Raw genomic sequence first — 24,740 nt, forward strand, 5'->3', positions numbered from 1 at the left:
GCATGAGTTTTATGCGGGCGATAGGTTTGGTAGTTTTAAATGCCAACTTTCGAGGGATGATGTCACGTTTCTCAATATAAGCATTTCCGCGGTCGATTGGGTAGGCGGCCCGTAAATTTCAGAGCACTGCGAGGAGGAGGACGACGAAGATGGGTCTGAAGGTTGGAGAGTTATTACCTTTTATTTTTTATTTTTTATTTTTTAGCAATTTCATGACTCGATCAATATAGCAAATGGATTCAAATCCGAATTGCATGAATAAATATTTTTTTTCCTTTGAGGTTTCAGATTCAAGATCTATCTTGTTTTTTCGATATTTTGTTTTACGAATCGATCAAATTGGAAGGTAGCATCTGCTTATGAGGATCCACCTGAGTATTGCATGCTTCGTTTGTTCTATTAATTTAGAAACATCGAGTTTACTGGTTTAAAACATTGAGGAAATTTCTGTGCTTGATTTTGTCTTGAGGATGCGCACAGGAGATGCTAAACGAGATATTTTGTTTATTTCCTTAGTCCTCTACAGAGTACCAAGCCAGATCGAAAGATGATTTGTGGGTTAAATGGATTTGTGAATTGATTCATATGATCTCCGTGGAACTATTATGAAATAACCAGGTCGAACTGAGTTAAGAGCATACAAGTTCACAGAGAGAGAGAGAGATTTGTGGGTTAAATGGATTTGTGAATTGATTCATATGATCTCTGTAGAGCTATTGTAAAATAACCAGGTATAACCAGGGCTAAACAGCATACAAGTTCAGAGAGAGAGAGAGAGAGTGGATGAGCACTTATAGCGAAGAGACAAGAAAATATAAAAGAGAGAGATGAAGAAGCTCTGGTATTTACTATAATGGTGACAAATTGAGTGCAATTGCATGATAATTGGGCAATCTCAAGTTTTTCCTGCGATCTTGTATTTACATGTTTGGACTGGAGATTGGGCCTTACAAAGAGATCTATGCTAGCCACATAAATAAGAAAAAAAAGTCACAGTAATACGTATTGGTATGCTTGTTGTAAAATACATGATGTTTTTTTTCCAATATTATTTGGATTGACTACTCTGATTTGTAGGCGATTTTTTGAGAAGCAGAAGTAATTTTTTTTTGAGAATTTACTGAATTGGCGAACAAATTTTGAACTTGGGCTAAAAAAATTATTGTAGGCATACAAAAGATTCATGCTTATCTTTCCTGGCACATGATGAGTTTATCACACACACACCACACACATTCCATGCAAGGGAGACAATAGGGGGTGACCTTCAGACTGAGAAAACCTTAACATGATAAGAGTAAGTGACAGAACTAATGCAACACAAAATCGAGCGAAATATAAAGCTTAAAAAATGATGAGCAATAATAACAAATGTGAATAAAAATTGCAAACATGTTTAACTTTCAAATAAAACATGTTTGGTTTCTTAAACATATTAACATGTTTTTCAAAATACTCAAAAAAAATTTTAGGTGAAAGTTGTTTTGGGTGTTTTTAAAAACAACTATGCTATAATCAGATGGCCAAATATGTTATCTTTCAAATAAAAAACATAAAAAAAACAAAATAAAAATAAAAAATAATAAACTACATAACCACCCCCCCCTCTTGCCCGCATTCTTCTACTTCTTGTGAGAGTAGTCATTGGCTTTTTTTGTTCAAATTTAATTGCAGGAGGATTTTGAAGAATATGCTGAGAAAGCTAAAGGGCTACCTGAAACTACTACCAATGAGAATAAGTTGATTTTGTATGGGCTGTACAAGCAGGCAACTGTTGGACCTGTGAATACTAGTATGCATTTCACCTCCACTATTGTCAGACTTTTTTAGTTTTATTTCAATTTTGTTTTCAAATGCTATGGTACTTTTGGTTCTGATTGTGAAAATTATTTTTACTTGTCACGTCTTATGGACAATTTATTTGATCAGTTAATCTCTTTCAAAACGCTGCCAACTCAAATAACTGTCAGTTATTTACTATGAGATGAAGATCTGGTTATCTTTTTTTTACCAATAAAATGATTTATATGGTATGAGTGTGGGAGATCTATATGTTTACCACTCAGTTTTTACATATATGCCACTTTACTTATTGATGTGAATGTATATTTTTCTTTTAAAAGTTATAATAGTTGTATTATTGATGTGATGTGAAAAATTTGGATGGTATAAATGTGAAAATCAAAGTTTAGGTGTTATATATGTAAGTACATACAAATTGTGTGATATTGAATTTATAACGACAATCCCTAGCCGTTATTACTCATTATTAACTTTTATTCCCTCATTATGTATTTCCTATTTACTTTATTCTGTTTTATTTTTTTCTATTTATTTTATTTTTTTTATTTCTTTTCTTTATTATGTCTATTGTAATTGAGTTTAAATACCCTTCATCTGATCAATAATATGTGTTGTTTTAATCCAAATCTCAACATGGTATCAGAGTCCAACCCTAGATCCAACAGTCCCCAACCTCCTCTGATGGTTCCATCAACCACCATCTCCCAGCCACTGACCTCCTCTGTGGGTTCCAGCAGCTGCAAGTGCCCTTTGCTCCAACCACAGGTTTCAACAATCTCAGCCACCGGTCTTCCTGCTGCTGGTTTCAACAATTGCTGCTTCCAATACAGCCTTTGGTCCCCTTTGATTCAGTTGACGCTGGTTCTACAAAAAGGTTTCCCCTCTATTCCAGCAGCCAAAGTTTCTGCACCATCTTCTATCGGGTCTGCAGCACCCGCAGATTTCTGCAGTCTTTTGCTGTACCTACCATAATTCATCAATGGCTCGGAACCACAACACCATCTCCTTTGGCTCAGTTGGAATTAGGGCCGATTCCTCCAACATTGAACCATCTTCAAAAAATGTTATTGATTCCACATAAGGATCGACTCCAATTTTTACTCCCTTGCGGACCGGATGATCGAAAACCAACATGAATTTCCTAATCATAATCTATAAACTAAACGATAGTAACTTTATCCAATGGTCCCAAGCGGCATCTTTGTTCATCATAGGACGTGGGTAGTTCGGTCACCTCAAAAGTATAGTTCGCAAGCCTGCAAAAACTGACCCGACATATGGAGCTTGGGAAGTGGAGAACTCCATGGTCATGCTATGACTAATTAACTTATTAGAGACTTTGATTGATTGTTCATATGTGTTCTTCCCTTCAACTAGTGCTCTCTGGACTGCTGTTCGTAATACTTATTCATATGTAGGAAATTTCAGCCAACTGTATAAGGTATCTATGAAAATTCGGGAGGCAAAACAAGGTTCAGGGACCGTGACCCAGTGCTATAATGATCTCGTTGCACTGTAAATAGAATGTGGCCTGTACTACGGATTCTCTGGCTGACTTATCCATCTTCCAGAAGATTGTAGAAAATGATTGTATTTTCCAATTCCTAACTGACCTTAACCAAGTCCAGGACCGTATTCTTGGGCAAGATTTTCTTCCTTCCACTTGCGTCTCTTTCAACGAGATTCATCAGGAAGAAAGTCAGAGACTTTTCATGCTTGACAATTCAACTCTTTTAGCTGAATCATTCACTTTGATTTCAAATAGTGCTCAGCCTTCGTCCATACCACTTCAGACTGGTCACCCCACTTGTGGTTAATATCACAAGCCCAACCACACTTGTGACAACTGTTGGCCATTTTGACGGTAAGCCGACATATAAACCTTCGACCAAATCCTTTATTACCAAGGGTCTCACGACAACGTCCGAGCCTACCACTACTCAACCGACTCCTACCTGAAACGTTTCAGAATCCTCCAAATCCCTGAAAAACAGATGCAACAATTGATCAAACTTCTTGGAGCCAATCAAGCCTCTGCTGGCACATCCGATAAGATACTCTTCCTATGACTGTAGATTATTGATTCAGGTGCCACATATCACATGATTGGATGTTCGCAAGCTTTCTTGATTTACTATCCATGCTCTGGAAAAAATACAGTCAGAATTGTCCATGGTTTCTGTAGTCCCATTGCTGGTAAATGGTAGGTTGAACTATCGATTGGTCTAACTCTGGAGTCTTTTTTACATGTACTCCTATTACAAAGTAACTTGTTATCTGTTAGCAAATTGAGAAATGATATTAATTGCGTTGCTAATATTTTTTCTAATGATTATGTTTTTTAGGACCATCGTTAGGGGAGGATGATTGAAACTGCTAAGAGGATAGTTGGACTCTACCACTTCTAAGTGGAGAGCACAAAGAGTGAGGACTTGCCACTCAAAAATTGTAGTTTATTTTGAGTGATTGAATGCTCATTATGTTGTTACATTGTCCTTTGAGTCATCATAGTTTTCATCATTTAAAAGTTTGTATCCTTTGACGTTTTCTAATAAAATTCTTGCTAACATCAATCGTGAGACATCAATTACCAAAGCATCATTGAGTCCATTATTCACCTCACATTACACATTTTACGCTCATTTCTCCCTCATTCATAATGACATATAAGGACCCTTTCGCACTTTCGGCTACACTAATAAATAGTGTTTACCGACCTTAATTGATGAAAACACTTGAATTACGTGGGTTTACATTTTAAAAGATAAATTAAGGCAGATCAAAAAAGTTGTTGTCACGTTCCAAAACTTCTACGCATTTGTTTTAACTCAATTCAAAACTCTTATTCAGGTCTTTCAGACCGACAATGACCGAGTTTTTTAACTCTATTTTGGGTGAATTTTTGGTAAGTAAGAGCATCCTCTATCATAGCTCGTGTACAGACATTCAACAAAATAGGGTGACCGAGAGAAAAAACCATCACCTCCTCGATGTTGCTCGCTGCATTATATTTCAATCCAATGCCCTGAAATGGTTTTGAAACGATGTACATTTAGTTGTCACCTATTTCATAAATAGAGTCTCCTCTAAAACTCACAAGTTCCTAACCTCTTTAGCCGTCTTAATTTCATACTTTCCTGTTAATTTAGTCTTCTCCACATTAAATTTTAAGATTTTTGGGTGCACGACCTTTGTTCGGAATACTGCCCCCACTCAGTGTAAACTTGATCCTAGATTTATTCTTAGGGTGCCACAAACAAAATCTATGTAAGTGCTAATGTCACCTTCTTTGAAAGTGTTTCATATTTTTTCAGCTTGACCTCAAGTGAGGGGAAGCTTGAGTTCTCTGACACTGTCCCTTATCCTACTCCCATGGATATCCCCCCACCACATGGTTCTTACCACTAAGGATTTCCCTGTTTCGTTGAGTGCATCATCTCATCCTCCCATTGTCCGTGTTTACACTCGACGCATCGGTACTAATGCTCCTACTCAGAAGTCCGCTACATCCTTACAGGACCTTGACTCCACTCCAAGCGACATTCTCAACACAACCACTCGTCCGAATGGGGAGGTGAGTTCTCTGAGTAAGGTACACAATCAGACATGCTCCCTCTATTCTATGATAAAATATGTCTTTTTCCACAGTCTATCACATGCTCCCTCTATTCTATGATAAAATATGTCTCTTTCCACAGTCTATTGTCGACTTATAGAGCATTTTCTACCGCCCTGACGGACCATCAGATCCCTGCTACTATTAAGGTTGCTCTTGTTGATCCAGCTTGCAAAACAACTGTAATAGAGGAGATAAATAACCTTTAGCAGAGTCATATATGAGACGTCGTGGTTCTTTCTCGGGATAAACCGTTGGGTGCTGATGAATTTTCAGCACAAAGTTCAACTCTAATGGATGCTTTAAATGCAACAAGACATGGTTGGTCTCCAACGGGTACTCACAGATCTACGGAGTTGACTATGAGGAGACATTTGCTCCAATGACTAAATTAAACACTATTCGGGTCCTCTTTTCACTTGTGGTGAATCTAGATTAGCGTTTATTCTAACTGAATGTTAAGAATGTGTGCTTGAATGGAGAGCTTACAGAAGAAGTGTACATGTCTCTCTCTAGCTTTGACTCTACTACATCCAGACGACAAGTATGCAGGCTAAGAAATTCTCTATATGGGCTAAAGTAGTCCCTAAGGGTCTGGTTTGACAAGTTCACAAAGGTAGTCATGAGCCATTGTTTTACTTAGGCTCAATCAGATCACATCCTCTTCTTTTGACATTCCTCTAATGACCAGATAGTTATCCTTATTATCAATATTGACGATATTGTTCTTCCTTGTAACGATCTCACAACATTGGAGTTCTTAAAAGACATTTTTGCTCCTTTGAAATGAAGAACTTGGGATCTCTCTGGTACTTCTTAGGCATGGAAGTGGCTCGGTCATCTCGGGGCATTTGCCATCTCAGCGCAAATATGTGATTGATTTCTTGACAGAGAACAACATTTTGCTGTACAAACCTATTGTTGTTCCTATAGATCCCAATAAAAAATTATTTGACATTCTCAATATTGTGTTTGACGACAAGACTCAATGATTTGTGGGAAAACTCACCTATCTCGCCCATACTCGCCCCGACATATGCCACGTAGTTGATATATTGAGTCAATTCATGCATGATCCCTATGAGCATCATCTCCAAACTGTCCATCGGATTCTTCACTATTTGAAAGATACGTCGGGCTCAGTTTTATTTTTTTCCCCTCTCGGCTTATTGCTATGTATAAAGATGCTGATTAAGCCAGATTAGTTCATGACCGACATACCGACATTCCATCTCAGGGTATTGCTCATTTGTATGAGACAAACTTGTCACGTGGAAAAACACAAAATAGTCTGTGGTTCTCCGGAGCAGTGCTGAAGTTGAATTCCAGTCCATGTCATTGGGAATCTATGAAGCTCTCTGGTCAATCATCATGCTCAGCCAGCTTCATATGCCAATGTACATCCAACTAGCGCTATTCTGTGATAATAAAACCGCAATCAACATTACTCACAATCCAGTCTTGCATGATCATACCAAACACGTGAAGATTGGCAGACTCTTCATTAAGGAAAAGATTGAGTATGGGAAATTTGTGTTCTTTATGTGCCCTCCAGTGGTCAACTAGCAAACATCCTCACCAAGAATATTGTTCGACCTTTGTTCGTTGACTTCAAATCCAAGTTGAATATCATTGACATCGATGCTTCAACTTGAGTGGGAGTATTGGATTTATAACGACAATCCTAGTCGTTATTACTTATTATTAGCTTTTATTCCTTCATTATGTATTTCCTATTTGCTTTATTTTGTTTTATTTATTTACTATTTATTTTATTATGTTTTATTTCTTTTCTTTATTATATTGTAATTGAGTTTAAATACCCCTCTTATTAATAATACGTACGGTTCTATTTTTATCTCAGCAGGCGGTATGTATGAAAATGCCCCTAAAAGTTTTTGCCAAAACAAGTAGTTCTATACTTATTGTAATGAATTTATAAACCATTTACCCGATTAAATAATCAAACACTTCATGGATAACACCATGAAATGCCACTTGATGAGTCTCCTCTAATAAGTTGGAAATGAGTAAATGATATCCTAGACTTTTTGGATTGTGCATTGTGGTTCTTCACTTTTTCATGTGCTCAATTACTCTCAACTATCTACCCAAGTTAGAACTAATTTATTTTTACAGTAAACTTTACTATTTTCTTGGACGGAAAGTAATAGAGAGAAATTATTCATGAGGGCATTTTTTATTTTTAAGAATCAATCTTATTACTCAATACCAGTTGAAACTAATGAAATTATTCCTGAAATATTCAAAATGCCTGTTGTAGCATCTTTATATTGGACTTCTGAGCAGGGCCACCTATATTTTGTGAAGCCGTAGATTGTTCCCTTTCTTATACACTGATTACAAGAGGTTTCAGATTTCCTTTTGCAGAAATAATTTATTGTGCTTTGTATTTTTTGATCTGCCCCAACTCTCTTCATATCCTAATTAAACAGATATTGGTCAGTCCTGACTTTTATTGTTTGCAGGCCGTCCTGGTATTTTCAACCAGAGAGATAGAGCCAAGTGGGATGCCTGGAAGTCTGTTGAAGGTTCTAACTCTGAAAGAACCCAACCCTCTAATAGAAATATTTTCTAGTTGTTCAATATCTATCTTTAGGCTTCATCTGGAAATTAATCATCTTGCTCTCATAGAGTTATGAAGTCATATGGAGCCTAATTACGCGTATGAATCAACAGGTAAATCTGCTGAGGAAGCCATGGGTGACTACATCACAAAAGTAAAGCAGCTGCAAGAGGCGGCTGCTTCATCTTGAACGAGTTTCAGCTTGCTTCATCATTTCTGTTTTCTGCCAGTTGGTACCTGCTTTTGTTTCCAATTCTGAACTTTGCTTCATAAATGTAAACTGAGTGCCCAAAATTTGTGTTGTTGTTTGGGATGTTTTATGCTCAGCTGCTGGATCAGCTACTATCAGTATTTATCTGTTATGCTTTGCATATGTACTTTGTTGAACAGCATCTGAATGTCAGTTAATTACTTTCCATATGTGAAAACCAAATACTTATTAACATATATTTTACTGGAAAGACAAGTATGAAGTGTACTGCGGGTTACAAAAATACACGCTGCAGTCTCTATCGAAGATAAGTGAGCGAGTTTTATGCTGAGGTTTTGGGTTAAATTTCTGGAAGGCCAATGTGTAAGTAGATAAGACACTATCCATAGATTTCACTCTCATTTTATAAGAATTTTAATATTAAGACTTGTAGATATTTTATAGGTGTAAGCCCATGTGATTAATTACTTTTCCTGATAACGAGAGAGCATTTTCGATGAAGGCTAGCCATTAGACACTAAGTATTTAGAATTAGTGTATAATAACAATATATTAATTATAGATTATAGAAATTTATTGTGAGTTTAAAATGGATGGTGGGGGAATGATGGAAAACTTGATTAAGATCTTATGAGCCTGTCATCTTGGATTGTCATGGACTTTGATCTATTTAGTTACAAGAATTAGTTGACTCAACCTAACAGAATAATTCTTGTCAGTAACTATATTGTTTGCTTCATCTAAGAGAACTTTGTAGATTAAGATAGATGCTTGTGTAATGGGAAAAATTCAAATTGACCTTAGCTTGGAGAGGACTTTGTGCCTTTTCGGGTATACTTTAGGATTCATAACTCAACGGATAGAAAAGCACTTGAGAACATACTAACCAAACTACCCAGTCAGGGAGCTTTGATTATAAGTGCTTTTGTGGAGCCTACGGGCCAAATCACATGTACACATAACTCGGGTCAAGCCCTTTTTGTCATGATATTGTCTTGAGCATGAATTTAATGGCATACTTGACATGATATTCACTTTTTGTGAGTTTTTATTAATTATAAATTTGCCATCCTCAACAAACATTTGTGGAGGGCTGGATGTAATTTTCTTAAGCATTTGATGATTAATTTCTTTTGATCGTTTTTTAATTTAGTAAATTTTTAATGAAGAGCTTTCATTTATAAGATTTGAAAGTATTTTCATTTATAAGAGTCATTTAGGATACGACCATTGGGGCAGCTTGTGCTGAGGAGAGGAAGAAAATTGGGAGCATCAGAGAGAAAGGGAGAGCACGAGTGAAGAGAATTGAGAAGACACTAAAGCTGTGTTGCAGGCATGCCGTAGAAGCTTGCTTGGTTATTCCCGGAAAAAAATTAATTAAAAAAATCTTTTAAATCTATGTCATTTGTCTTATATGATTGATGAATTTAATATAAAGGTATTGCTTGTTACTAAAAAGCTGACTATTAATCATATGAAATTTAAACAATAAATAAAAAAAAGGGGCATTTACATACATAGCTCACAATTGTTATGTATTTACCTATCACACATCTAAATTTTCATATTTACACACAAAACACTCAAATCTTTAATATCACATAAAAAATAGTACTATTATCACTTTTAAAAGGTGAAATATAACTTTTCATGTATAGGTTTAAAGAACCAAAATGCTATGTATGTAAATATGAAACTTTAGATGTGAGCTGTGTAAAAACATAAGACTTGTGTGCTACATATGTAAATTTTTACATATTTGTCTTATATGAATTGTGTGCTACATATGTATGTAAAAAAACCAAATTGCATTTTTTTATTAGTTCATGAAATCAAATATTTATGTCACATACGTTTTTAAGTTATTTTTTTGAGGAATATAATCTTTCTCTTAAACAGATGATAAAATAAATAGTATGCCATATTGCCATTTTATTATTTTGACTGGACATTCAATATAAAAAGTTGGTTCTATCTTGTTCTTTTGAGTAACTGGAAGTTTATTATAGATATTCTATTTATTAGAAGTTTGGTATAAGATAAATTAAGAATAAGTTAGGCATGCAATAGATTATATTAAATTAAACATAAAAATAATTAATAAATAGGAAGATATTAGTTTTTATTCTTTTGTATTTGGTACATGTATTTATGTCATTCATCCATGTCATACATAACATGCAATTCCTGTTGATTTACATATCTAACACCTAAACTCTACTTTTTTACAATTATACCGCCCTGAACTGTCATATCATATAAAAATACCATGTTTAAACTTTTAAATAGTGAAATACATATTTTCATGCATAGTTAAGATGAAATTTATGTAAAAATTAAAATTTCGGTGTTAGATATGCAAACACATTGGAATTAAGTGGTATGTTTGTAAATCGTCCTTGAGACTATGGTTTATGAAACTTCTGCATATGCACGCGCGTATAGTTGACAAGGTTCATGATTTTAATCTTTAATTTCATCAAATAAATATATAATGAAACCAATATATGCATTACGATAAAGTTTGAAAGCCATTTGGATTACAATTGATAAAAGCTACTGAATTCATTAAGGTTTTACAGACTATCACCAAGCAAGGTAGGGGAGCTTTGAGAATTTAGCAAGTATAGCTCTTTGATATTTGAATTGAGATCAACTTTCTTAAGGAATCAAATCCAAAACCACCATCAGTCTCATTGAAGTTTCCCGCGCGTCTTACTTATGATTAGGGCCATAAAAAAAAACTTGTTTTTCGATGGCGATTTTTGTTCGACTCGTCAAGAAGCTTGCATTTAATTCGGGCATGTTGGGCTCATCTTTTAAACAAGCCTAGAACAAACAGACCTTTGTTTGATCATGTTATGTTAAATTAATGGATGCACAGCTTGTTTTCCTCATTTGGATCATGATTCTATTTGGAGAAATTCTCATTCAAATGATCCTTGAAAATTAAAAAGTTTTTGATCGGGGAATATATTCAAAAATATTTTTGATTGGAAACATCTTGTGAAAAGAAATTTGACTTTATATGCCTCAGAATGAGAACCTTTGGACAAATACGGCAGCTAAATTTTTATTTGAATAAATATGAGATGAAAATATGTTTGTTATTCTAGCTCTTTTATTGAATAAATCCAAGATTCATCAATTCCGAACATTTATTGTGTTTAATAGATTTAGGAATTTCTTCTTTTCATAAATCTTAAATCTTAAAGCAAATACACAAATAGTTTATTAAGATTTAATAAAGTTCAACGATTATATTTTCAAAGCTAAGATGATTTTTGATTTTCCACTCTCATGATTTACAAAAACAATCCAAACATGAAGTAATGAGGAATTTATTTGAGTGTTAACAACTACTTGAGAAATTCAAACTAATATTATTTGTCTTTACTCTCATTCAAACATCATATTTTAATTTTATTTATCAACAAGGATACAAATGTGCTGAAGAAATGGAGACTTGCAAGAAGGAACCATTCAAGAATAGTTCATTAATCTCTTCTTTTTCCTTAACCACTCAATTATCTTCTTTGGAAGTTAAGCACTTTGATTGCAAACCCAAATAGAAAAGCAAAGAAAACTGCAAACAAGACAACCATGACTGCAACCACTCCCAAGAAATCATGCTTGAACCCAAAGTAACTTCTTAAGAACTCCTCTACTGTTTGATCTATTTCAAGCATTTCATTCACATCTCCATACTGAGAAACAAGTAATCCATATAAGGACCATGAAACCGGACAAGCCCAGTAGTACCACCTCCACCAAACAGGCATTGCCTGCATGAGAATATAGAGACATTAAATTATACAAATTTATAGGCTCTTAGGATTAAGATATTGAGAAAAGTGTTAATTTTTAGTCCTCTGACTCTTTACAAGGGGGTCATTTTTGTTCCAAAATTTATCAAAGTGCAAATTTAGCCTCAGATTCTCTCTTAATATGAGCTGAAATTGTCCCATGGAGGATTATTTCAAACCCAATTTGAGGAGCCTGGAGACAATTTATCACTTTTATAGACTTTGGGACTAAAATGACACCATGTAAATAATTAGGCGGCTATTTTGACACTTTACTCTTAAAAAGTATTGATAAAGGAGATCGAAGAAGTTCAAACTCACCGGTCTCGGGATGACAAATCCACCAAAAAGGTTCCAAATACTATAAAATGCAGCAACTATTATTGAAGCTATGTTCAGATTGGGAGTTAAGCTGACTGCCAACATTCCATAGTATGTGAAGTAGAGTAGCGTGAAGAATGTGAAGAAGAAGTACCATAAGAACTTAGTTGCCGTCCACTCAAATCCAATCATTGCATATACCGAAACACTATATAATATTGATTGGACCAAAATATATGGCTGCTCAATTAGAATCTGAAAATATTATAAAATAAACCTTATGAGCACAAAAAATAACGTTTGAAACTCAATATATAGCTGAGTACTTTCCTGCTGCTCTCTCTCTATAAAAAACAGTACGTTCGATTGCGACAACAGGTTGCACTCCATTCGAGTATGATATTCCAATGAATAAAACAGCACTATACATTGAACCCAATGCATTGAACAAGTCTTGTTGTTTCTTTCTGCAGAAATATGTTTTACTCATTAATCAATATTTGCAAAAGAGGAACTTTACAAATAATATTAGCATGAATGATAACATACTTTTTACCCCCAAGGTTCCAAAAAATTGTCCCAAGCATCGCTGCTATCATCATGGTGAAGACAAACCTCATCACAGTGTATGAAGTGTTCCTCCAATATGACAAGTGTTGTTTCCATAAGCATGCTAAGCATTGTGTCAAGAAAGGCTGAGAATATTGAGTTGGAAAGGAGAGATCTTGTGAGCCAGGAGATGGTCTACTATTTTCGACGATTAATGCTTTATTTCTCCTGCGGTGCATTTTTGAGTTTAGTGTCATTATCCGAATAGGCAAAATTTTGAATGCAGTTGAGGAACCTTGTGATAATTTAATAATTCACTTACTGACATAATTCAGACTTCTTGTATACTTCACTAAAGTTAATACCGAGTAGACTTTCTTGAGCTGGGGTGGTGACTTCTAACATCCATGTTGCAGGATTATGACCATCTTTAATCTTACTTACCCCTTGGATCCCCTAAATTCATAACCATCATAAATAGAATTTGTTGTCAATAACATCATCTTTTTGTCTTTATTTCAATTTAATATTATATATATATATATATTTGGCGAGATACCTCAAAATAATTTATGAGATGAAAAGAGTTATGTCCTAATGGTCCCACATATATCTCTTCGCCTCCTCTTTTCATCAAAAATAGCTGCAATTCAAAGTAATTATACATGAATGCATCAAAAGATGATAAAGTATATATGTTATATGAATATGCATTCATATAAAAATTTCTCACCTCATCAAAAGCTTCAAAAATATCAATGCTAGGTTGGTGAATCGTGCACACAACTGTCCTGCCGGTATCAACAGTGTTTCTTACAGTTCTCATTACAATTGCAGCTGCCCTGGCATCAAGTCCAGAGGTAGGCTCATCCATGAAAATAATGGAAGGATTAGCGATAAGCTCAACAGCAATGGTTAGTCGCTTGCGTTGCTCAGTCGACAAACCATTTGCACCAGGCAATCCAACTAGTGCATTCCTTAAAGATGCCATCTCTACAAGCTCCATAACCTCTTCAATGAACATCTGTAAAACACATTTTTATTATTATGTAATTTTAGCATCATGGGTCATCAATAATGTGTACTGTGAATTCATATGTACTTAACCTACTTCTCTTGTTTTAGAATCAACTTCAGAAGGAAGTCGAAGCCATGCAGAGTAAACAAGAGATTCATAAACTGTCACATGTGGGGAGTGGATATCATTTTGTTCACAATATCCTGACACACGAGCGAAAGTTTCTTGCTTCTTGGGATATCCAGATATGGTAATACCTCCCTCTATATATCCTCCAGTTTTCCTTCCTGCAAGTACATCCATAAGAGTTGTCTTTCCTGCTCCACTAACACCCATTAGTGCTGTAAGAACTCCTGGTCTGAAGCACCCACTCACACCCTTTAGAAGCATCAACTTGTCCGCAACCCCTGTTCCTTTCATTTCCTGAAAGCAACTTTCATTTTAGAATTATTACTCTTGAAAAATTTTGAAAGTCTGCTGTGTGTAAAATTATCATTCAAAAATAAATATAAGTACTTGTGGCATGTCTACTGAATATTTTATGTTGTCAAAAGTGAGAGAAAGTGGTACAAATGGAAGTGCCATTTGTTTCCTTGTATTCAACTCAGTAGGATTAGAATCATGTGGTGAGATCCTCATAGATTTATCTGCACATATTGAGTTATTATCTTTAGTAATTTGCAAGATAAGTTAATATACAAATTGAATGAAGTAATAAACTTACCTCTGGCACTAGTTTGACGATTACAGTTTTCTCCTTCAAATGATGAATGCTGAAGCCTGTTTGTTGCAATAATTTGTCTTTTCTTCAAGGCCTCCTCAGATAGTGCTGGTTGGCCTTTTTTAATTGCTAAAAAATTGCAAATAAAAAAAAATTAATTTATGAAATATAAATTTCCATGCTAAAATAAGGACTAGTGTAAGCATAAGAAGCCTTACGTTTGAGATAGCTTAGAGATACTGCAAAAAGAAAGTTGAATGCGAATACGTATCCAAGTAAAGCAACTACACCAATCCAGTACCATTTTGCTTCGGTAAACATATCTCGTGACTTCAAGATAGCCACTCCGAGAGTTTGATTTGATCCAGGTAATTTCTGTAAGCAAAAAAAGCACCCATAGTGAATATGAAATCCTTTTCTACAGACAACATAAAAATATTTTGATTTTATCATCAATGAAAATACTGCATTACATGACTCCAACTGTTTCCAAGGAATTCATTTACTGAAATTGCTGTATAGGAGTACATTATTGGTGACATCCAATAACCCCAAATCCAAAATTTCTTAATATCACCTGCCAAAGAGAAGACAAATTTGTTAAATTTATGTTGCAATACAACTAAAAGTAAACTAAGTTTAGAGAGACAACCATGTGCAATAATGAATCCACCCAAAACAAGAAAAATGAATAATATGTAGAACGATAATGCAGCAGCCATAAACATGTTCCTCCCAATTGAACCAACAAAACGAAATAACCCTGCGGCCATCTGATGAACTAGAAGAAGTACAACAAACTGTTTGAGGAACCTAAAAAGAAGAACACACTTTGAGATTTGCAATAAAATGAAGAAAAATTTGTTTCATTTCTAATATTTGTAATAGTAAAGTATAATTTGATAAAGTTATTGAAATACAAAATTAAAAATTCAACTCTTCAGAAATATTATAATGTTCTTAATTCTCAGCTTCACGAACCCCTTTGGGTTGTATTCTTTTATTCAACCACATAATTAAAGCTTGGAGGTATATGCAAATCTAACCTTCCAACATTTGGATCACAGCCAACTACATAGTAACTTATCATCACCAAGATGGCAACTTCTACAACTGAAAATGGAATCTTCACAATCCATGTTGGTATTGCATAAGTCCATGAAGGATAAAATAGAGAATCTCTTTGCTTGAAGAAGACAGGCAGCTTAGCAATCGTCATCGAGAGCTCGGAGAATCCATTAAACATTATATTAACAATTAAAAAGAAAAGAGCTCCCATAAAAATAATTCCATCGTTTATTGATCGGTGGTGCATTTTAGTCCTCAGAAAGACGGTCATCATTATCAATGTCATGACCAACACCTACAGGCCAAGAAATTTAAGAATCTGATGGATCAAATTTTCCCAGTATGAATATCTATTAAATATATCTATTAAATACTAATTAGCATATTTTCACACATACCTTAGCTGATCGAAATGCGTAAACAAAAGAATTTCGCTTCAGCAGTAGCACTTCTCTCGCTGCACAAGCTTTTAGTAGTTCCATTTGACTTACACCATGTTTTGAAGTGGTTAAAGCTGCCGGATGGCTCTTGCTCTTATCAAACGGAACCGACAGGTCTTTTGTGAGCTCTCTTCCTACATGGAATGATTGAAATGCTTCTGCAAATTCGACGACCGATACAAATTTGTATGGTTTATCATGATGTATCCAATATTGTTGTTGATCTTTCTTTGATGTCACCTGTTATAAGTATTAGATATAATTAGCTTCTACACCATATATGGTATTTTAAGTTTGCATAAAGGATTGGGGCATTTACATACCACACAATTCTTATGTATTTACATATCTAACACCTAAACATTCATATTTACATGCTTAGCACTTAAATCTTCAACATTACATGAAAAATACCACCATCAATATCTTTTTAAAAGTGGAATATACATTTTCATGCATAGGTTTATGATACTGAGGTGTTTTAAGTACAAGTATCAAGCTTTTAAGTGTTCTATATGTAATATGTTGAAGTTTCCACAATAAAAATCATTCATGAAACTTACTTCTTGTAGAAAATCAGCAACACCCTTCCTCTCAGGACAATTGAAACCCATCAACTGGAAGAATTCAAGCACATATTTTCTAGGACCTTGATACACAATTAACCCATCTGATAAGAGGATGATATCATCAAAGAGCTCATATGTCTCAGGTGCTGGTTGGAGTAGAGAGATAAAGGTCGTCCCACCGAGAATATGAGTGATTTGTCTGAGTGATTTTACTATCTGGTAAGTTGTGGAGCTGTCTAAACCATTTGATATTTCATCCATGAGTAATGCTTGCGCTGGCCCAACAATCATCTCACCTATATAAAAACAATATTTTGAATTAATGACTATGATCAATTAGTTATTGGGGCATTTACATACATAGCATACAATTCTTATTTATTTACTTATCTCACTCCTTAACTTTCATATGTACACACATATCACTCAAATCTTTAATTTCACATAAAAAATAACACTATTGTCCCTTTTAAAAGTGACATACACCTTTTCATGAACAGTTTTAAACTGCCAGTAACAAAGTTTAGGTGTGAAACACACACACACACACACACACACACACACATATATATATATATTAAAAGGATTGATTGGAGGCTATGATACGAGCCCTCAACCAACCTCATGTGTCTAACCACTCGACTTATCTCCACATATGATGTTGGGCCCACCAACTTACCAAGTCGGTCGGAGGCTATGATACAAGCCCTTGACCCCAGGGGACTTATAACTGACTTTACAGATGCCAACTATAGAGTAGGGGAACGTGACACACACACACACACACACACACACACAGACACACGCACACACGCACACACGCACACGCACACGCGCGCGCGCGCGCACACACAGAGATGTATATATATATAAGAATTGTGTTATACGTATGTAAATTTCGCTTAACCATTTTTCCTCATAACTTCTGCATCAAGAGTTGATAAAATTTGATGTTTTACCTGTGGTGACACGCCTTTTCTGTCCTCCAGAAATACCTCTTATCATTTCATCTCCTATCATTGTATCGGCACAAATATCCAATCCCAGGATCTGTTATCAAAATACAGTAACATTGGAAGGCTAACTTGAATACTTTTTTCATGTAATTTTGATTTGTTTCTGCAAAAAATAATCAAATCTCTCTATGTATGTCAAATAATTTTAGCTACCTTCATTATGTAATCAGTGATTACTCCAGTTTTCTTTCCTTCTATTGATGTTGCCTGTAAGAGTTAAAGAGTTTATATTTAAGCTCTTGTTAACTTTATATTTGCAAATATAAAATTAACTATCTGACCTTCATGAAGACATCAATATCAGGATCAGGTTTGATATTTGCTGCCTTTTCTCTTCTTGAAAGTTCAGTTAACATATCTGTAATTTGGCCATAAAAATGAACAATCAACAATTTATTTCATGATTATTCATCCCTTAAGAACTGATTAATGTAGAAATTACCATATCGACATCCAACTCCTTGGCATCTTGCAGAAAACATTAGAGTTTCTCTCACTGTCATCTCTCCCATGTGGAGATCATGCTGACTTATATAGGCTGCTGTACGTTGTGGAACAAATTCATCCATTCCATGACCGTTATAGGTAACTTTACCAGAAACCTGCATTATTTTTGAAGAAATATGTGAATTTCAGCTGTTTTAAACCTGGTAAGTTGGTGGGCCAAACATCATATTCATAAATTTTAAATACCATTAAAAATTACAAAATTACAACTAGGAAAATTTATCAAGCAAAAAAAAGCCATATAGTATGTTAACGTAATGTCCAAAACACAATTTAAAGTAGAATACCTTGAGATCAGAACTTAGCTTTCCAGCAAGAGCTAGTAACATTGTTGTCTTCCCTGAACCTGGAGGACCGAGCAGCAAAGTCATCCTATGTGCCTTAATGATTCCACTAAGATTATGAAGGATGGTGAATGGCCTCTTCTTGTTTGGAAGTATGTGCAAATAATTGGCAATGGCCTGCATCAATTAGCCATGATAAAACTCAGAATTCTCTATCAAAAAGTTTGTCAACAAGGTTCATTGACTCTTTGTAGAGGGCTGTTTTAGTCCCAAAGTCTATAAAAGTGTTAATTTGGGCTCTGTTTTGGGCAGGTTATCCGCTGCGGTGACATTTTGAAAACCGTGTTTGAGCAGCTTATCCGCAGTTAGTTTTTACACACTAAACACATTAGTTTTTACACACTAAACGCAGAACGCAGATCGAATCCCGCGGTTCGTATTTCTAGATAATCGACTTATTTGGACAAACACAAGCTGCCCCAAACAGACTCTTAGTCGTCAGTCATTTTAAATGCAGACTAAAATAATTCTATTTGGGCACTAATTTAGCTCATATTGAATGAGCGGAGAAAAACGTAGGACTAAAATGACCTTATGTAAATAGTCAGGGGACTATATTGTTACTTTACTCCCATCAAAACTATGTATTAAAACTTCAAAAAACTAAAAGCTAAAACAACAGTGGTCCTCAATTTATATATACCTCTAATTTGTTCATAATTGCATTGAAGAAAGAAGGCAAGCTTCTGCTACCCACGGAAGCTTCTGCTTCAATATTCAGGTTCTCAAATCTCATCTCGATGGTCGGAAAATCAAGTCCAACTCTGCAAATATTATATTGTTAGAGAGGTTGTTTACATATATGGCACCTGAAACATTGCTATTTACAAATCTATCACCCTCTTTCATCCATTTTTTTTTCAATTTCACTCAAATATCAAAATTTATCATAAAACCCCAACTCATATTTTTCATTTAGCAACATTTCAATAATTTGTTCATGACACGCATAAATACATCAATTCTGGGTGCTATCTTTTATAAATAGCAAAGTTTCGTGTGATATGCATGTAATTATCCCAAAAAGAAGATAATTGCACAAAATTCTTTAGGAATTTTATTCATGTCAACCCAATCGTTAGCTACAGATGCAAATTTCACTATGATTTTATTTGTATAGTTTTGTCGTCTGATGTAGGAAAAACAAAATACAGTGAAATCCCCAAAAATACATGCCGGAGCAGTTTAAACACTGTAAATTTAGATTTTTACAGATAGTAAAAAAGTTATGGCAATCAAAACAGCTTGTTATTCGCGAACTGCATGTTGTTCGGCTCCTTAAATAGTTTGTGTTTGATTCGTTCACTAAACAAATGAGCCAAAAAACGAATAAAGATTTGTTCGTTTGCATTCGGCTTGCTTTGACTTGAAATAATTAATTTATGCTTGTCTGATTATATGTATATGTGTGTATAATTGATGAGTATTATTTCTAAATAATTTAATTGACTACAAGACTATAAAGATTTATAATCAAATACAATTATTAATTAAAAAAATAGAATCAAAATACATTAAATTCTATTTAAATGAATATTTTAATATAAATAATAAGATTTAAATCTCCAAACTCAATTCTTAATATCCTACGGCTGCGTGACTAGACTGTCAAAACAACTCATTGTTTGCGAATAATTCATGTTCTACTATCCAAGCAAACAAGCTGAACACAAATAATATTTTGCGCCCGATATATAATATAGGGCAGGGCTCGCTCAAGCTCGATTCTTTTACACCCTTAAATAAAACTACAAGAAGAAAATTAGGAATAAATTTCCATAGAGTAAATAAATAGATAAAAAATAATTAAAAAAAAAACTACTGACCTATCAATGCGATTCTTGAGCTTGAGCAGAAACCTCTCATGGTCCTCTTCTGCAACTTTGATCAATCTCTCAAGCAGGCTTCTTCTCTCCTGTAAGTCCAGGCTCCTTATATCTACCTCCTTGAGGTCTCCTTCCGTCCCGCCATGGCCATAACTCCCTTCCTGACTCTGTTATAAGTAGGGAGCTTCTCCAGCGCAGCCCAAATCAGAGCCTCCTCATCCTCCACCTCATTTCTCACATCAATAGATCTCGAGAAAATTTGATCATCTGCTCCTCGCCATGCTGATTTTGATCTGCTCATGCTTCTCGACGAATATATTTCTTCCATTTTATCTTCAGATTTTATGAATTATATGAAGCTGTGTGGTTTCCTTCTTCTGTGAACCAGAAGAAGAAGAAGAAGAAGAACAACGAGAGAGGAGTGAGGAGCGCCTAAATCCGTGCAGAAGAGCATTGTCTTCTGCCTGTATTTATAGTGTCAGTGGTTGGGTGAGAGGTGGGGGCTAAACATGACAAAATAGGGTTGTTTTTCTAATTAAAATTATGTTTAATTATTTTAAATTAATTACAGATTAAAAAATAATTATGGTGGGTGAGATGACGGGGTAAGAAAAAATAATAATTTTCTTACACTGAATACTTGGTTTGATAGAATCTCTCGGGGTCTCCTGGCTCTCATTGATGGCGGCGTTTGTTTGGGGATAAGAAAATACTTGATAGTAATTATCAGTTTTTAAAATATTTTTTTATTCAAAAATTACACTACACATTGTCAAAGTTGCGGGTGCGAAGGTGTGTTTTATAATTTGATCTGACTGAAATGTGATGACTATCAGAAAATTATGATATGATTTTTTTGGAAATAAAATAAATTTGTAATATCTATCACAGTTTTTTGAACAACAGTTTCTTCCGCAGTAGCTTCATATCTATTTCTTCAAGCAGTTGCGGTTGCCCCAAACACACTCTTAAGGGTCTGTTTAAGACAGCTGCAACTGTTTAAAGAAATAACCGTTAAGCTGGTGTAGAATAAATTACTTTTCAAAAAAATACGGTGACTATTATAATTAAAACAAGTCAAACCACTAATTGATTTCTGAGTACCACCACACTTAAATCAAATCACGCTACTCAGAAAGGTCGCAATTACCTTTTTTTTATTACAGGATTGGTAATTATAATTCTTCAAACAATATGATATTAAATATTGATTAAAGATATTGTTTTTAATCATAATTTTAAATTAAAATATAATAAAATTTAATTTTTCTAACCAACTTTTCGTTTTTATAGTGAAACTCTGCATTATTAATTCATTTTAACTCAAGTTAAAATATAATTAAATTTAATTTCTCTAACCACCTTTTCCTTTTTCTTATCGTGAGACTGCATTATAATTCATTTTGATTGAAATTAAAATATAATAAAATTTAATTTTTCTAACTATTTTTTCTTTGCTGTTGTGAGGCTCTTTATCAGTCCATATTGAAAGAAATAAAGCCAAGGTCTTGCTCTTCCAGTCATGTGAACAAATTTCCAAGTCAAGCTGTCTTTTTGTGGAAGTCAGCTATCACTCCAAACTAATAAATGTTAGAGGTTACCAAAGTGCCACGCATTCTATGCCTCTTCTTCCTCAACTAAATGTTTGAGTAATACTTATATTATAATAATAATATAAGAAGAAATGTTTGAGTAATACTTATATTATAATAATAATATAAGAAGTAATTGCATGAATATTATTACGTGTGGTATCTGTATGTGTGGATCTGTGGTATTGAGGTGATATTCGGTTGTTATTCATCTCAATACCACCCCAATACCACCTGATTACCACTAATCTGCACCTATTCTGCATCTATATCATCAACATGTAATATTTTTATGAATCTCAAGAGGGTCCAATGGTCTAGAATGAGAAAACGTTGGAGAAAAAACATCCCCAATAAGGAGAGCACGAGACCACTCGAGCTAAACCAACCGAGTCAAAAGCAGACTTGAGGATGACTGACCGGTACCAACCAACCAGCTCACTCAAAAGCTTACCAGGAGAGCATTCGTTCCTCCAACTAAGAGAAAGCTGACTCGATGCGGAAGTTAATTATGTGGGAGAGCTAATTCGACAGAAGAGCTGATTCCACAAAGCATCTTTGATCATCCTGCGGAAGCCAAAAGATTTCTTGTAAGAAATAGAATCTCCAAGCCAACTGAACTGAGCCGATCGAGCCCTATCGACCAGGATAATCAACCGAGCCAAGCCTAACAAGCTCATAAAAGCTGAATTTAGTAACATGCCAGAGAATAAATTCTCAGATATTAGATGCAGCCAAGTCTCATGAATGAATCATATTTGATAAATTTTATTATGGGGCATTTACATAAATACCAGCAATTCTTATGTATTTATATAATCAAACCTCAGAAGTTATAATGGCCGCAAACAGACCATCAATTAAAATTGACATCATTCTATAGAATTATACTAAGTGGGAACATAACATATAAAATATGAATATTTTCTTAAAAGAATAATACCAAAAAGCTAATATAATCTTAATTTTAAATATTATATAATAAAAAGATACTATTGTAATCATAATTTTAAATGTTATATAATGAAATTTATGTTCAAAAATAATATATGTTTAGACTCAGGGTTTGCTTGAGATAATTTTTTGTTTGTTTTATTTTTCAGATCGTCATCACAGTTCTGACTGAGAGCTATTTTTTGCTATTTTTCAGAAATTTTATGATAAAAAATTATTATTTTTAGCATGAACTGTTAAAATGTGATGACTATTAGAAATATGCTATTTAACATTTTAAAAATAAAATAAATTTATGATAAGAACCATAATTTTTTTAAAATTAATTTCTTTTATGAAAGTTATAATGGCTGCAAAGAGATCATCAATTAAAATTGACATCATTCTATAGAATTAACATTAGAGGTCATTAGAGGGCCAAGCGTCGCGTCGTGTGGGGCCTACGGATGCCTTTATCACCATTGATTTGATATAAAACTTTTTATTTTATTTTTTTGAATTTAGGAATATTTAGTTTCTTATCACTTCTACACATTTAACACAAATTTCAATATATATTTATATAAGGCTGATTAACAATTTGAATTACTGTTTATTATTGTGCACTTCTCTCTTTTTCTCACTTACTCTATCTTGTTTCACACTCTATTACTTGGATGTGATTCACAGACAAATCAGGATCCAACACCGAGAGAGATGTTGTACTTCATAGGGAGGTGTGAAAGAATTTTGTTGATGTGTCGTTTGATCCTATATTTCGTAGGAAGGGGAAATGGTTTTGAGGAAAGGTTTTTGGTTTGGGGGAGAGAGAGCTTGGATCAGATTCATGAGTCTCTCAGTGGCCTCATTTCTTTTTTTTTTCTCTTCCTCTCATACATAAGGGAAAATAAAAGAATTATAAAATTACACTTCGTATATTATTACATCTGTCCATAATGTCTTGATGAAAGATTGCGACATGAATATTAGGCGACACTTTAAATAAGGATGGATGCATTTTCTTGTATGTAATAATGATCTTCACTGGTAGCCTGTTCATCTCGGGCAAGATCCACCACTTTGGGAGGAGGGCTCACATTGACCACTTTGGTCGGTGGTTTTAGTTTGACCACATCAGTTGCCTTTAGAATTAGGATTAAGAATAACATGACTTCAGAATTAGGTCCTTCGAAGCCCCTAAGACCTATTGTTCCTTATGTCTGTGTGTGTATAATGGTGATATTTTTCATGTGATGTGAATCTTTTGAATAAACTAAATAGAAGAAGTAAAGTTTATGTGTGATATGTGTAAATACATAGAAATTTGGTGTATGTATATAAAAGCCCTTGAATTTATTAAAAATAGAAAGAATAGCTCCATTTTGCTCAGTCAAACTCAAATTTAACTTGAAGTCTTTGATTTTGAAAGAAATGACACTATATTTAATTCAACATCTTAAAAAACTTTGATGAGTTGATTTGTTTTATTATTATTATAATTATTGTTATATTTTTTGATCAATATTTACATACATACCACCTAATTCCTATTTATTTATATATCTAACACCTAGACTTTTATTGGCATATCTGCCATCTTATTTAGGCAATTTAGGCATAAAATTGTGTGTTTCTTTTTTTTTTTTGAAGTTAAAATAGTTAATTTTTTTTAATGTATATGAACAATTTGGGTGTCAGATTTGTAAATACATTTTCTGAGTTGACGCGGACTTATCCGGAAAAAAAAACAAGATTTGAAAACAGACCACACGTATTCGGACCAACTTCTACTTATTAGAATTTTAAATTTATT

General features: G+C 34.2%; 2 protein-coding genes across 2 annotated transcripts; one reads left to right on the forward strand and one right to left on the reverse strand.

Moving 5' to 3' along the window:
• Positions 1–13: 13 nt before the first annotated feature.
• On the forward strand, positions 14–8,421 carry LOC110025748 (acyl-CoA-binding protein). The gene is made up of 4 exons (XM_020726386.1): positions 14–161; positions 1,675–1,792; positions 7,909–7,971; positions 8,120–8,421. The coding sequence occupies exons 1-4, from the start codon at positions 150–152 to the stop codon at positions 8,194–8,196; spliced, it is 270 nt and encodes an 89-aa protein (XP_020582045.1). The 5' UTR covers positions 14–149; the 3' UTR covers positions 8,197–8,421.
• A 3,138-nt stretch (positions 8,422–11,559) lies between these two features.
• On the reverse strand, positions 11,560–20,828 carry LOC110025697 (ABC transporter G family member 44-like). The gene is given in 24 exon segments (XM_020726312.1): positions 11,560–12,002; positions 12,345–12,599; positions 12,643–12,811; positions 12,894–13,121; positions 13,216–13,349; positions 13,453–13,536; positions 13,627–13,917; positions 14,005–14,334; positions 14,428–14,558; positions 14,636–14,761; positions 14,851–15,007; positions 15,106–15,209; positions 15,285–15,445; positions 15,679–15,995; positions 16,099–16,380; positions 16,704–17,005; positions 17,669–17,759; positions 17,879–17,932; positions 18,007–18,083; positions 18,168–18,327; positions 18,520–18,693; positions 19,220–19,340; positions 20,403–20,539; positions 20,542–20,828. Coding segments are annotated over 24 exon segments (4,332 nt in total). The 5' UTR covers positions 20,731–20,828; the 3' UTR covers positions 11,560–11,744.
• Positions 20,829–24,740: the final 3,912 nt, after the last annotated feature.

Source organism: Phalaenopsis equestris, unplaced genomic scaffold (assembly GCF_001263595.1).
Source record: "Phalaenopsis equestris unplaced genomic scaffold, ASM126359v1 Scaffold000326, whole genome shotgun sequence".
Classification (NCBI taxonomy): domain Eukaryota; kingdom Viridiplantae; phylum Streptophyta; class Magnoliopsida; order Asparagales; family Orchidaceae; genus Phalaenopsis; species Phalaenopsis equestris.

Bases quoted from the DNA above. Each gene is read 5' to 3' on its own strand.
- LOC110025748 (XM_020726386.1), top strand. The intron at 1,793-7,908 runs GTATGCATTTCA...TATTGTTTGCAG, and splicing joins TGTTGGACCTGTGAATACTA to GCCGTCCTGGTATTTTCAAC. The intron at 7,972-8,119 runs GTTCTAACTCTG...ATGAATCAACAG, and splicing joins TGCCTGGAAGTCTGTTGAAG to GTAAATCTGCTGAGGAAGCC.